The 14,257-nt window shown below is 44.1% G+C and overlaps 1 protein-coding gene across 1 annotated transcript; it reads left to right on the forward strand.

Annotated features, from left to right (window-relative positions):
* The first annotated feature begins 235 nt into the window (after positions 1–235).
* EDEM1 (ER degradation enhancing alpha-mannosidase like protein 1) lies at positions 236–12,745 on the forward strand. The gene is made up of 12 exons (XM_080625681.1): positions 236–694; positions 774–846; positions 2,414–2,517; positions 3,181–3,352; positions 6,123–6,306; positions 6,810–6,984; positions 7,532–7,652; positions 8,124–8,294; positions 8,880–8,953; positions 10,397–10,493; positions 10,962–11,147; positions 12,010–12,745. The coding sequence occupies exons 1-12, from the start codon at positions 309–311 to the stop codon at positions 12,097–12,099; spliced, it is 1,833 nt and encodes a 610-aa protein (XP_080481807.1). The 5' UTR covers positions 236–308; the 3' UTR covers positions 12,100–12,745.
* The last annotated feature ends 1,512 nt before the right edge of the window (positions 12,746–14,257 follow it).

Genomic DNA, 14,257 nt, shown 5'->3' on the forward strand with positions numbered 1-14,257 from the left:
GCCGGGCGCAGGCCTGACCCCTCTCCTGGGCGCGGCCGCCCCGCCACCAGGCCGTGCCACGACAACCCCGGGCCGCCCCGTGCCCCGCCCCGCCTCTTTCAGGCTCTCGCAGCGGTTCCGCCCTTGAGTGACGGCGCTGCTCCCCCTATGACCGACGGGCGGTCCCGGCTCTGCCAATGGGAGCCCTGCGCTCCATGTTTCCCTTCCGCTGTTAAAGGCGGTGCGGCGCGGGGCAGCGCGGTGGGGTTTGCAGTGCGGTTGGGGGAGCGGCGGCCCCTTTAAACTATGCGCGCGGCGCGCAGGTGACCATGCAATGGCGGTCGGTGCTGCTGGGGCTGCTGCTGCTGAGGCTGGCGCTGCAGGCGCTGCTGGCGCTGCTGCCCGCGCTGGCGCCCGGCCTCTGCCTGCGCCGCCGCTTCCCCTTCCCCTTCCCGCCGCCGCCCGGCGCCGCCGGCTCCTCGCACTGGGGCTCGCTGCTGTGGCGGGACGGCGATGGCGGCGGGGCGGCGGCGGGGGGTGACGAGTACGAGCGGCGGTACAGCGGAGCCTTCCCTCCGCAGCTGCGGGCCCGGCTGCGCGACGCCGCCCGCGGCATGTTCGTGTTTAGCTACGACAGCTACATGCAGCACGCCTTTCCCCGGGACGAGCTCGACCCGCTGCACTGCCGCGGCCGCGGACCAGACCGCCGGGACCCGTGAGTGGCAGGGGGGAACCGGGGCGGGGAGGGGGGAGCCAGGCGCGGCGGGGCCTGATGCCCGGTTCTTCCCTTCCAGCTCCAATCTCAACATCAACGATGTCCTGGGGAACTACTCGCTGACGCTGATCGACGCACTGGACACGCTGGCAGTGAGTCCGCGGCGGGCCGGGGAGGGTAGGCGCTGCTCCTGCAGGGAACGCTTCCTTCTTTCCTTCCATCTGTCTGTCCGTCCATCCGCGACCGCCGTGCTGTGTTGTACGAGAAGGCTCCGGGGTCGCCTCGTTAAATTTAACCCCCCGGGAAGTTCGGGACGCTCTGAACTTTGCCAACTGAACTTTGCTGATCAGTTCAAAGGTGCATTAATGTAGCTGGGATGCATTGCCGCAGAGTAATTCTTCTGCTAATTAAGCTCGGAAAGCCGTGGCTTGTTGGGATATGGATATTAACATCTGAAAGACTCAAGTCGGTTGGTGGGAGATTTTAGCGATGTGAAATCCCGGATGCTCCTGGCCATGTATGAGTTTCAGTTGCTCTGTTAATCCTCGAAACGGGTGCATTTTTGCAGCCAGGGCAGATTCGTGGCTTTCTGGAGTGTCACTGATGCACTGGATCCAGAGTGCATTTCTCTCTTCTTGTGCAGAAGGTGGTGTGCGCAAGCACTGTACACGCACTTAGTGTTACAGAATACTTGCCATTGCTACCATGGAATTGCAGTTCTGTAGAGGGAGGAGGTCTCAGCTGTTTAACTGAACAGAACTGAAAGCAGGAAGTTGGTTTTAACTGAAGCAGTGGGTAGGGATCCATGCTGTGTGACTGGTGGTGTGTTGGCTAAACAGTTGCCTTCTGTGCTCATTCACCAGTGGTTCAGTGCCTCATCCATACCTTTTGGGACAGTACATAACTTTCTCAACTTTATAATTATCTTCTGATTCCTAGAGTCTCTTGTGTTTTGGAAGCTTCTGCATGGAGAATGCCTGCTTAGCTCTTTCTCTGCTCAGATCAAGCATGCTAATGCTTTCCTGCTAGATCTGGGTAACAGAAAGAGCAGGCAGGCTGGCACTTGGTTAAAGTGCTCGGGAGTTCTGTACACCCAGCCTTACCTGAACTAATGCAAGCGGGACCCTGTGTTTTTCTTCCATATTCCTGTTTCCTTGAAGCTGGGTCTGCCTCTGGATGTAGTGGAAATCAATTGCTAAGGTATAACTAAAGAAAACTGGCATGGGGGAATTTATTGGGCAGGGTGTGCAGTGTTGAGTAAAAAGCCTGAAAGGCTGGTCTTCACTGGTCAAATAAACGTCAAATCAGACTTCATTGTTCTGCAAACTGTGTTACCTTTTAAGCTAAACTGAACTCTTAAACTGGTAGTTCAAGCAGTTAAAACACTCAATGTGCTAGATCTTAAGAGTTTGTAGACTTCTGCTCTAAAAGATCACCCAAAAGGCCAATATTGGGGGTGGAAGAGCATGTGAGTGCATAGGTTGGTAAAACAGACAAAAATATACCTGTTGATTTCCCTGTTTTCACGTACTTCATAAAAATGCAGTTTTACATGTCAGTAGGATGAGTAACTTCCAGAAAGTCTTTTTAATAGGAGCTTGCAATACTCAGTTCTGTGTCTAGTTAATATGTTTATTGGTCTGAAACATAAACTTGTCATTCTGTTTCCTAACCCTCTTCTGAAGCAATTAAACAAAATAGCCTTGTTTTTATATCAAGGTAATGGGAAACTCCTCGGAATTCCAGAAAGCAGTGAAGTTGGTGATTGACACAGTTTCATTTGATAAAGACTCAACAGTCCAAGTTTTTGAGGCAACAATCAGGTATGTGGCTCTGAAGTTTCGGTCTTTAAATCAATGATAAAGTTAAAGACTTGATGCGCATATATGGCAGAAACCAAGTAAAATCATCAATAAAAATGTCTTTGGTAGGCTTTGCCCCATAATTGTGCCTTAAATAAGCTGGTTTTTAACCTTTCATGAAAAAACAGATACTCTGTTTTTGTTTTCTTCTATGGAGCTGTTTGCTTTCACTTTTGTTTTAAGCAACAAATAGGCCTGTCTTCCTTGGAGATGAGATTAAGATACTGTCTGATTTTGAATGGCTTAATTTTCTCAATGTCTTAAACAGTCTTTATTTAATTGCTGCTTACCTTGGCTAAGCTTTCTTTTTTCTGAATACTGAGTTTATAGAACAACTTTACTGCCATTTGCAGGGGCAAGGAAGTCTTTGCTCGTGAATACACTTGATATGTTGTAAGGACCTGGGTTAGGCCAATTTTGCAGAACCGGTTTTTGGGACTACTGTGGCTGATGAGCAGTGTGACTTCTAGGTGTTTTCACTGCTGGTGGGGAAAAAAGCAGATCTCACTATAGTACCTATGCACAAAGTAATACTTCAATTAAACATGATACTGGTAAGGGTTTAGCTGAAGAACTAGGTTCAGATCAGATTTAAAAACTGAAGATCCTTTCCTTTTCCCATAGGGTTTTGGGAAGCCTGCTTTCTGCCCACATAATAATCACAGATACCAAACAGCCTTTTGGTGATATGACCATTAAGGATTATGACAATGAACTGCTGCATATGGCTCATGACCTAGCAGTAAGATTACTTCCGGCCTTTGAAAACACCAAAACTGGAATTCCATATCCTCGGGTAAGTGAGCATACGAACACAGTGGGGAAATAATCTAAAAGTAGTAATTCACCTGTCCTGCAACTCAAATTCTGTGCTCTGTGTGTGCCTGCGTACATGTGCCGGGGTACTGAACCTGCTCGAAGTGACATTGAAAAGGTGTGGGGGGTAACTGCTAAGTTATGGTGACATGGACCTTATAAGTGGCTCCTTATAGAATCATAGAATCATAGAATAGTTAGGGTTGGAAAGGACCTTAAGATCATCTAGTTCCAACCCCCTTGCCATGGGCAGGGACACCCCACACTAAAGCATGTCACCCAAGGCCTCATCCAACCTGGCCTTGAACACTGCCAGGGATGGAGCATTCACAACCTCCCTGGGCAACCCATTCCAGTGCCTCACCACCCTCACAGTAAAGAATTTCTTCCTTAGATCCAATCTAAACTTCCCCTGTTTAAGTTTGAACCCGTTACCCCTTGTCCTGTCACTACAGTTCCTGATGAATAGTCCATCCGCAGCATCCTTGTAGGCCCCCTTCAGATACTGGAAGGCTGCTCTGAGCAGTCCCAACGTTCTCAGCCTGTCTTCATACAGGAGGTGCTCCACTCCCCTGATCATCCTCGTGGCCCTCCTCTGGACTTGTTCCAACAGTTCCATGTCCTTTTTATGCTGAGGACACCAGAACTGCACACAATACTCCAAGTGAGGTCTCACAAGAGCAGAGTGGAGGGGCAGGATCACCTCCTTCGACCTGCTGGTCATGCTCCTTTTGATGCAGCCCAGGATACAGTTGGCTTTCTGGGCTGCGAGCACACACTCAAGCCGGCTCATGTTCATTTTCTCATCAACCAACACCCCCAAGTCCTTCTCTGCAGGGCTGCTCTGAATCTCTTCTTTGCCCAACCTGTAGCTGTGCCCGGGATTGCTCTGACCCAGGTGTAGGACCTTGCACTAAATGTTTTCTTTAGGCTGTTCTTTCACTCTGTCTGTATTGTTCCGTATGAGTCAGTAGTCATTTGTTTCTGTGCTTTTTGATTGGAATGTGCCCTTGCCCCATGCTTTCTTCCTATATATCATGCAGTGACAAACACTGCTGTCAGTAAGCAGGTTAATAAGAAATACTTTGAACGTCAATAGCCTGGGAAAGTAACTACTGAGAATGACTTGGTTCTAAGATAATTGTGATAAAATAAAACTAATCTGAAGTATTTGTTATACTGGGCTTGGAATTTATAATTTGCTCAGTGAGTACTCAAGAATCATAGAATAGTTAGGGTTGGAAAGGACCTTAAGATCATCCAGTTCCAACCCCCCTGCCATGGGCAGGGACACCTCACACTAAACCATGTCACCCAAGGCTCTGTCCAACCTCGCCTTGAACACTGCCAGTTGCCTCACCACCCTCACAGCAAAGAACTGCTTCCTTATATCTAATCTAAACTTCCCCTGTTTAAGTTTTAACCGTTACCACTTTTCCTGTCACTACAGTTCCTAATAAAGAGTTCATCCCCAGCATCCCTATAGCCCCCCTTCAGATACTGGAAGGCTGCTCTGAGGTCTCCAAGCAGCCTTCTCTTCTCCAGGCTGAACAGCCCCAACTTTCCCAGCCTGTCTTCATACAGGAGGTGCTCCAGTCCCCTGATCATCCTCATGGCCTCCTCTGGACTTGTTCCAACAGTTCCATGTCCTTTTGATGTTGAGGACACCAGAACTGCACACAATACTCCAAGTGAGGTCTCACAAGAGCAGAGCAGAGGGGCAGGATCACCTCCTTCGACCTGCTGGTCACGCTCCTCTTGATGCAGCCCAGGATACGGTTGGCTTTCTGGGCTGCGAGCGCATACTCAAGCCGGCTCATGTTCATTTTCTCATCAACCAACACCCCCAAGTCCTTCTCTGCAGGGCTGCTCTGAATCTCTTCTCTGCCCAACCTGTAGCTGTGCCTGGGATTGCTCCGACCCAGGTGTAGGACCTTGCACTTGGCAGGGTTAAACTTCATCAGGTTGGCATCAGCCCACCTCACAAGTGTGTTGAGGTCCCTCTGGATGGCATCCCTTCCCTCTGACGTATCAACTGAACCACACAGCTTGGTGTCATCAGCAAACTTGCTGAGGGCGTGCTCAATTCCACTGTCAAATACTGTGGTCTTTTCAAATACTGTGTTCTTCTCCTTGAACATACAGTTTGCAAGGAAAAGGATGTCAGTTCTTGTGGAACAGCGCTAAACTAATTAGCACTTATCTGACTACTTCTGATTTTTGAGCACAGCAGCATTGCTTTTCTTCCAGACCTGTCAGCCTGTAGAAACATGAACTTTCATTTCTGTTCAAAGTCTGGTAAATCAGTTGAGGGTGGTCTAATTTCTCTTCAACGTTTTGTTGCATGGGGAAGTTGAGGAGTGTTCAGTGAGGAAGCTCTTGGTTTCAAGAGCACTAAAAGACGGGGAGCAGCACTGCCATCACCCTTGGAAGAACTTGAATGCTTAATAGAAATGATGAAAAAGTGGTCTGAAATTTGGGATGATGAACAAGTGAGAGAGGAGCAAAATTAGGATTGCTCCATTAAGCATGATGTTAAAGCTGTAAGATGAATTTCAGGAATTCTTCAGGAAAGCTTTTTAACCAAGCAGTGATACTCTTGCTTTCTAAATATATACACATTGCATGCTACATATTGCAAAATGTAAGGAAAAGGCTTTCTAATAAATATAAGACTGCAGATGAGAGCACAACTGCATGAGGTGCAGCCTGTCTTATCGCTGTTTGCACTCTCTTTACCTTCTTCACAGGTCAATCTGAAGAAGGGGGTACCTCCAGACAGCAATAATGAAACCTGTACTGCAGGAGCTGGTTCCTTGCTGGTGGAATTTGGGATCCTTAGCAGGCTGCTTGGTGATTCCACGTTTGAGTGGGTGGCCAGGAGAGCTGTCAAAGCACTCTGGAGTCTCAGGAGCAATAACACTGGGCTGCTAGGTAATCTCCTCTGATGAGATCCTGTAATGACTGCCTCCATGTTTTAACCTCCTTCAGTTTCGTTTAGCAGAATGTCATCATGCTACATAAACCTTGTCAGTCTGCTTCCTCTGTAGCTCTTAAGTCTTGCTCTCCTTGTGTACTTGTGGTCTGTGTTGATCAAAAGGCACTGTGTAATTTTGTAAGAAAAATGGAGTATCTGATTGAGTTCTTAGGACATAGGTCTCCAAAGACACATTTTTTTGTGAAACTGGGAAATGAAACAGGTCTTGCATTTGTATCCCCATTAATACAGTTTAGATTGGCAGATGTTTAAAAGTACTTAAACCAACTGCATGTATGCTAGGTCCTTGAATGAATGCATTGTAACACTTCATTTTGATAGTAGTCTTTGATCGTTCCTCAAGACTTTTTGAAGATAATATTTCTAAGTGCTGGTTCTTGACTACTTTCCTGTGCTGTACTTGTCAACTTTAGTCTTAACTTTTTGTCTGTTCTGAAAGGAAATGTTGTGAATATTCAAACCGGTCATTGGGTTGGAAAGCAAAGTGGATTGGGAGCGGGGTCGGATTCATTCTATGAATACCTTCTGAAGTCTTACATCCTCTTTGGAGAAAAGGAAGACTTGGAGATGTTCAATGATGCTTATCGCAACATTCAGAACCACTTAAGAAGAGGGTATGTTATTTCATATGAGTATCAATTCCTTAAGCAGTGACCCAAAGCGAGATACGATTGTATAGTGTTTTGTGGCATGCTCTAGAAATCAGTGTTCTCTTTTTTCCTTTAAAAAACCAGTATCTTATTTCCATGGTAGTCACTGTGGAAATAAATTTTAATGTTCCTTTCACTCTATGGTCATTGGTGTGAAGAAGCTAAACTGGTTACCATCCAGGTTAGTAAATGTGAAGCTGAGAGAAGGCTGTAGAACTGCAAAGGAAGTATATTGAATTGGTTGGTTTAGTAATTCTTAAGGCCTGATCTTGCCTACCACTTTTTGGTAGCAATTCTGCTGGCATAACTTTAGGATATAATGTCCGTGCCTTTATGAATGAATTTGTCTGTGAGCATGACTGACCTTTTTGTTCTTTTCAAAATGGGTTTGAACCTAGCATGACAAATGTGTGGCTTATTCTCTTGGCTGGTGGCAGCGCTGTGGAATGAAACGTGCACTGTGTTCTTCTAAAATAGTGAATAGTTACATGTGCTTATTGTTACTTGGCAGTCGAGAAGCTTGCAATGAAGGTGAAGGTGACCCTCCTTTGTATGTTAACGTAAACATGTTCACAGGACAGCTGATGAACACTTGGATTGACTCTTTGCAAGCGTTTTTTCCTGGACTACAGGTAAACTTCCATTCTGTTCAGGACAGCACAACACAATAGAGAGGTGTCTGAAACACCCATTCTAATCCTAGGCTGGGAATGAATCTGAGCATCTCTTGAGATGAGCTTCAACCTGCAGGTTTACATCTGGCTGTTCTGATAAGGCAGTTTTAGGGCAGTTCAGCTTCTGCATCAGCATAACAATGTTGGAAGGCCTGGCCTGATGCCTGCTAGATTTGAGATACTTTTATCTTTTTTCATTTAACCTTAGCATTTGCATACCATGCTGTGAGGCTGAGCTCTGCTAGAGCTTTTGATGCAATGGAACTAATGTATTAGCTTTCTTTTGTGGGGAGGGAGAGGGTTTGTTATTTTTTGTCTCGCCTTATGAGGGGAGTGTTTTATTATATGGCATGTTCTTACACAGAGTGGAAAGTAATTTGCTGGCTTGCAGCATTAAGCCTGCATGTTTATGGCTGTTGTTGTGCCTAGGTATTGATGGGAGATGTGGAGGATGCTATTTGTCTCCATGCTTTTTATTATGCCATATGGAAACGATATGGAGCTCTCCCAGAAAGATACAACTGGCAATTGCAAGCGCCGGATGTTCCATTTTATCCACTAAGACCAGAGTTAGTGGAATCCACATATCTTCTTTATCAGGTACTTGACTTTTCTGCACTTACAGCTCATGTTTTGGCAAAAATGGCTTTGTTCAGAAAGTCACTTTTTTTGCCCCTAGCCTCTGGTCTGCCAAAATCTGGTGCCTTTGGGTCTGCCTGTTCTTATACGGAGGTCTCTGTTTAGGCACTAGATTGTTATGCAGTATAGTTTCTGTGTTGTTTCCTTTAAAAATAACCTTTTTTTATAGGACAGACAAAAAGGAGGCTAAATGACCTTTTAAAGGAACTGCTGGCAGAGTTTTACAAGGTGGAGACTTGTGACTTCTTAATAGAAATAGTTGAAGTAAATGTAATAGCTTTCCTTGCTGTTTAGTCTAGGCAGAGTCTCCAGCTGGCAGGAGATACAGTAATCTAAAATAACCGTGACTGCAAGAAAGCTATCCAAAATGTTTGAATTTACTACATATTGTATTGGTATTTGCACTAAAGCAAATGTGAGAAGCTTGCAGAGAGTAATCTAGGTCAGATTCCTATAAAGATAAGTTTACTATAATGTATGAGAATTTGATAGTACTAGGCCTTTGTTGAAATTACTGATTAACTCTTGTCTGTCTTCATTATTTAGGCCACAAAGAACCCGTTTTACCTTCATGTGGGGATGGATATTCTGCAGAGTTTGGAAAAATATACAAAAGCAAAGTCAGTTTTCAATGTTCTTTTGTCTTTTCTCACTGCTATGCACATATTTTATTATATAAATATTCTATAGAATCTGATCTGCCAAATGTATGTAAACCAGAAAACCCATGAAAGCCACAAGTGGTGATTTATTTATTGAGTAATGATTTCTGTCTTACCTGAAAATGAAACTACAGTCCAGTGACAACTTTATGGCTTAAGAATTTTATAACTACTTTGCAAAATGCACTGTTGATCCATTGCTGAAAACGGGTAAATTAGTAAGTGTTTTTTTCTGTGGATCCTGCAAAAATATTTCTCACATCATGGGCCCATGATGTGTAACTAAAGTGGAAGGATGGCCTTTAAGGCAGATGCTGTTGCATATCGGCTTTTGTTTCAAGACAGTACTAGTGAATCCTGACTGTAATACTGAGAGACTCACATGGAAGATAGTGAATTTTTATTCAACTATTGGTATTTACTGATTTTGTAGACAAGTCTGTATTAACCATAGGAGAGTGTAAACCAGTACCAGTCTGCAGTTAAATGGTATTCAGGTGCTGTGTAGGGGGTTGACTGAAAGAACTAACAAGCTTCATATGTTAAGTTTTGGAGGGGGGGATGTGTTAAGAGTGAGTAGTTTGGGAAGAAACCTTTGCATAAAGGGCTTGGAACAAGTCCAGACGAGGGCCACAAGGATCATCAGGGTGCTGGAGCACCTCCCGTATGAAGACAGGCTGAGAAAGTTGGGGCTGTTCAGCCTGGAGAAGAGAAGGCTGCATGGAAACCTCATAGCAGCCTTCCAGTATCTGAAAGGGGGCTATAAGGATGCTGGGGAGGGACTCTTCATTAGGGACTGTAGTGATAGGACAAGGGGTAACGGGTTAAAACTTAAACAGGGGAAGTTTAGATTGGATATAAGGAAGAAATTCTTTACTGTGAGGGTGGTGAGGCACTGGAACGGGTTGCCCAGGAAAGCTGTGAATGCTCCATCCCTGGTGGTGTTCAAGGCCAGGTTGGGCAGAGCCTTGGGTGACATGGTTTAGTGTGAGGTGTCCCTACCCATGGCAGGGGGGGTTGGAACTTGATGATCTTAAGGTCCTTTCCAACCCTAACTATTCTATGATTCTATGAGACCAGGCTTTCAGACCTGGGTTTTTCCCATGTGCTCAGAATGGGGAAATACCCTGTTTTGTTCTGGGTGCTGTGACAGTATCTTGCTTCTTTGAGAGACTCTTAACAAATCTGCACAATGGAGTAGGTGAACCACAGGGTCAATGATTGGAGTCTCATCAAAGCACCAGAAAACAATAATCAGTGCTTACTAGTAAAAAAGACTTGTTTCATTTTAACTTCACCCCTAGTGACAGTTGGAGTGGTCTGAAGTTAAGGAATATTTAGGGAGCGCTTCAAGAACAGAATGTGTAGGAACTAAACTCAAACCAATCTTAAATCTTGCAGGTGTGGCTATGCCACATTGCACCACGTTGTAGAGAAGACAAAGGAAGATCGAATGGAGAGCTTTTTTCTCAGTGAAACATGTAAATACTTATATCTGGTACGTGTATGTTCATTTCAAGGATACTCTTGCATCTACTGCTCAGCTTTGAGCTAAATTGTTACTTGTAGCCATTTTGCCTGCCTCACAGCAGCCTCCCATTCCTCCCCATCAGAATTTGGCACTCAGTCTCCTTTAGTGCAGAAAAGCAAATAAATCTGTGACTGGACAGAAACGGTGAATGCCAGCCCAGCAATGCCTGTATAGTGCAGTGTAGAAAATAAGGGCAGTTTAAGTTGTGTGAGAAGTCTTTCTTTTGCCTCTCCCTTTTTAACTGCTAAAATAAATCACTTGCATTAAAACTATCTATTTCCATTTGCTCTAACAGTAGTTGCCCATTTAGCACTAAGAGGTATGCTTTTTGCTTGATTCTTCAAATGCATGAGTGCATGCTTTGTAACTTAACGTTGATGGGACGTGAAGAATGTTGCACGTGTACTGTAGCTGTCTCTCCTATCTCTTGTTTAGTTGTTTGATGAAGAAAATCCAGTGCATAAATCTGGAAATAAGTATATGTTTACTACTGAGGGGCATATTGTGTCTGTGGATGAACGTTTCCGTAACTCACTGTGGCAAGACATCCTCCCTGGAGAAGAAGATGGCGCAGAAAAAATTAAACCTAATGAGTTAAAGGCAGTCAACTTCAGCTCTAATGTAAGGAATGCACAGATTGTTTCTGGTTGCGTGGCTGGAGGAGGGATGTATGTTGAACTGGGTTAGGCAGTAGAAAAAGAGCCATTTGGAAGCGTTACTTTAAAGCTCAGCAGTGTTTGCCTTACAAATGTCAACTGTCTTAGAAGGTCCCTTGTGAAAAACACTTTAAGTAGCAGAAAGAATGGATTAGGATAATGTGAGAGTGATTATATTGAAGGTAAAACCTGTCCCCTTTCAAGCATTTTGCAGCAATTAGTTTGTGCTTTATTAATTTCCCATTATTTTTCCCTTCGCCTGTTCTTTGCCCTTCAGATTTTCCAGTGTTGTCGTCATGGGGAAAGAGAAAAGCAGAGGGTATTTAAACAAAACTTTTCTTCCCTCAGAATGGATTTGAGGCCTGTAAAGGTGACCTTTCATAGCTAGGCATCAACTGAGTGCAGAGCTATGGATCCAGTGCCTATCACCAACCAAAGTAGATACGCTTTTAATACACAACAGTATTTTTAAGTCTCTGCTAGTAGGTTTTAGCATGATTCCTTTCCTCCTCCCCCCCAGTTCTGCAGAAAAAAAGAGCATTATTTTAAATGTTCACAGTTGTCATAGTGAAGGAAGTCTCAGTTGAATAACAAGCTGCAGTAGTTTGGCATGTATTTAGAAGCTTGCAGCCTGCACTGGGGAAACACTTGCTGCTCATTTATGTGGTCTGTTCTGGTAAGTTTGCAAAAAGTGAGAGAAAGTGAGGGACAAAAGCTCTGTTGGGTACAGTTTTCTGTACTGGGAGGAAATGTATGGTTACTGATGCTGAAATGGTTATGGAGGGTATGGGATTGCCTGTTTTCATATATTCTGATTTTGTTAACAGTGTAACAGAGTTCCTGATGAGAGGAGATACTTGCTGCCATTGAAGAGTAACTACATGAGACAGATTGATCGAATGGTGGGCTTGATCTGAATGGTTCTTCAGAGTAACTTTTACTGTATGTCAGGAGGAGCATGGGATTTGATTGTAGACATTCCTCTCCTCTTCAGCTACACACCTGCATATGCTGAGTCACTTGGGTTTTCCCCATGCTTGTTAGTTGTCAGTTATGGACGTGAAGGGAGATCAAGTTCTCTTACAAGTTCAGTCTTCTGAACTGCGGTAACTTCACATGCCACCTGAGCAGAGATTTCTTTAAGACTTCTTATGAAAAATGTTGGAAATGAAGGCTGAATATGCTTAAAAAAATTGGCATGTGCCACTTAGCTACCTCTTTGTAGCTGTGTTACAAATGTCCCTTTAGAAAAGGGCCTAGTATTTAATTTGAAATGATTTTGGGATTGGGGAAGGAATGGGTAAGTGCAATTTCTTACACCAAGTTTTAACTGTTGAGTTATTCTGACTAGCAATACACAACCTTAAGTACTACTCAGGTAGGAACCCACTGGTAATGGGTTTTGCTGAAACAAAAAATCACTCTATCTGGAATAGTATCTTGAAAAGATAACTCCTGATCATGTAAAAAGCTATCAGTATAAGTCATGATATTCCTCAGTTATATGGAACTGCATGGTCGCAAGAGCCTGTAGCTATAGAAACCAGTAATAAAACAAATCAGGTGCCTTTTTTTATAGGGGAATGGGTTGGGAGGGAAGGGGAAATTGCCACTCAGCTTTCCAAGCAGCTAACTTGATAATAGCTTAGCTGAGCCGAAGTTCCAAAAGTTGTATTGTCTGCCATGTTTTTAGTGCCTTTTCCAGAGAGATGCTGCTGAGAACTGATATAACAGTACATGAAGAACAAACGATTCCACATTCCTGTCAGCATTAATATATTAGTGCCTTAAGTTTTGTTCTCTAGCAGGAAAAATTGAGCTTGTTTGGGAAAATGGATAAAGTGTTTCTGATCAGCTGGTTACAAAATACAGCGGATCCCAAAGTCACTTGAATATGGCTTCTATTTTTTAAAATACTGGAAGAATGTCAACCTCTGTGCCCATCCCAGAGTATTTCTGAGTTTTATTAATCTGGGCTGAGTTTATTCTCTGTATCAGTGCAGTTAGTAAAGGGGCTGCCTCTGCATTGTCCTGCAGATGGAGGTAGAGGTCTGAGCCTGCGTTGTGCCAACTTCCCTGTTCCACAAGACAGTTTAATGTATGCCACTGTAATGAGTTTGTGGGTGCAGCAGCTGCCAGTGCTGACTGCTGCACTACCTGTGCAGTGTACCTGTGACCTGTGCCTTCTGGTTCCAGTGAGGAATGGTGAGAACCTGCTGTTGCTGCATCCCACCTTCTTGAACTGCAGCTCAGTTATATTTGAGGAATAACTATAGACTTTCAGGAAGAGAGCAGTTAAATTCAAGCAGGGTTGTTGAGGACTGAAAACTTAAGTGAGGCCAAACCAACTTATTCTAAATGTAACAGTTGTTGGGGTTTTTATTGGTTTTGGTGGTGGTTTTTTTTTCTCCAGTGACTCCGTGTTGCTTACAGGCTTTTTAATTTTGACTACAGTTGAAGTAGCTGAATGTTACTGTTGGGTTAATTATTTTTAAATGAAGGCTTAAACGTAAGGGCAAACTTGGTCTGCTGTATTTTCCCGTTCTTATAACAACATCAGTTTTCATCAACCAGATGTTGCAACTCAAAGCATTTCTAATAAATATGGTGTGATGAAAAGGTTATTGTTTGAATCTTCTAGTATACAGATGCATCTCAGGGACTTCATTGTAGATTCTTCTATTCCATTATAGTTGGATCTTGTATTCAGGCAAAAAAATAACAATCGTGTTTTCTTAGTCTAACTGTGTGTGTTTGAATGGGAGGGAAGGCTGGAGAGGGGAGAGAGAACCCTAAGACTTCACAAAACATTGCAGTAGTCAGTTGCCTTGGTGTTTGAGGCAGCTGCAATTCCAACTCCTGTAGTATTGGCTTTGCAGACCTGCTAGTGGAATGTCTTAGTTGCCTATTTAAAAGCAAAACCTAAATTCAAGGTGTTACAATCCAAAGAGGTATTGGAGAGGTTCAGGGTAGTTTCTTGACCAGTAAACATTGCCTGGGCATGCAGGTACACTTCAGTCTGTAATCATGTAAAGAAGTGCAGGAGGCTGCATGAAGGGAAGTGCTTTCTGCTGA

Source organism: Psittacula echo (genome assembly GCF_963264785.1).
Source record: "Psittacula echo genome assembly, chromosome: 9".
Classification (NCBI taxonomy): domain Eukaryota; kingdom Metazoa; phylum Chordata; class Aves; order Psittaciformes; family Psittacidae; genus Psittacula; species Psittacula echo.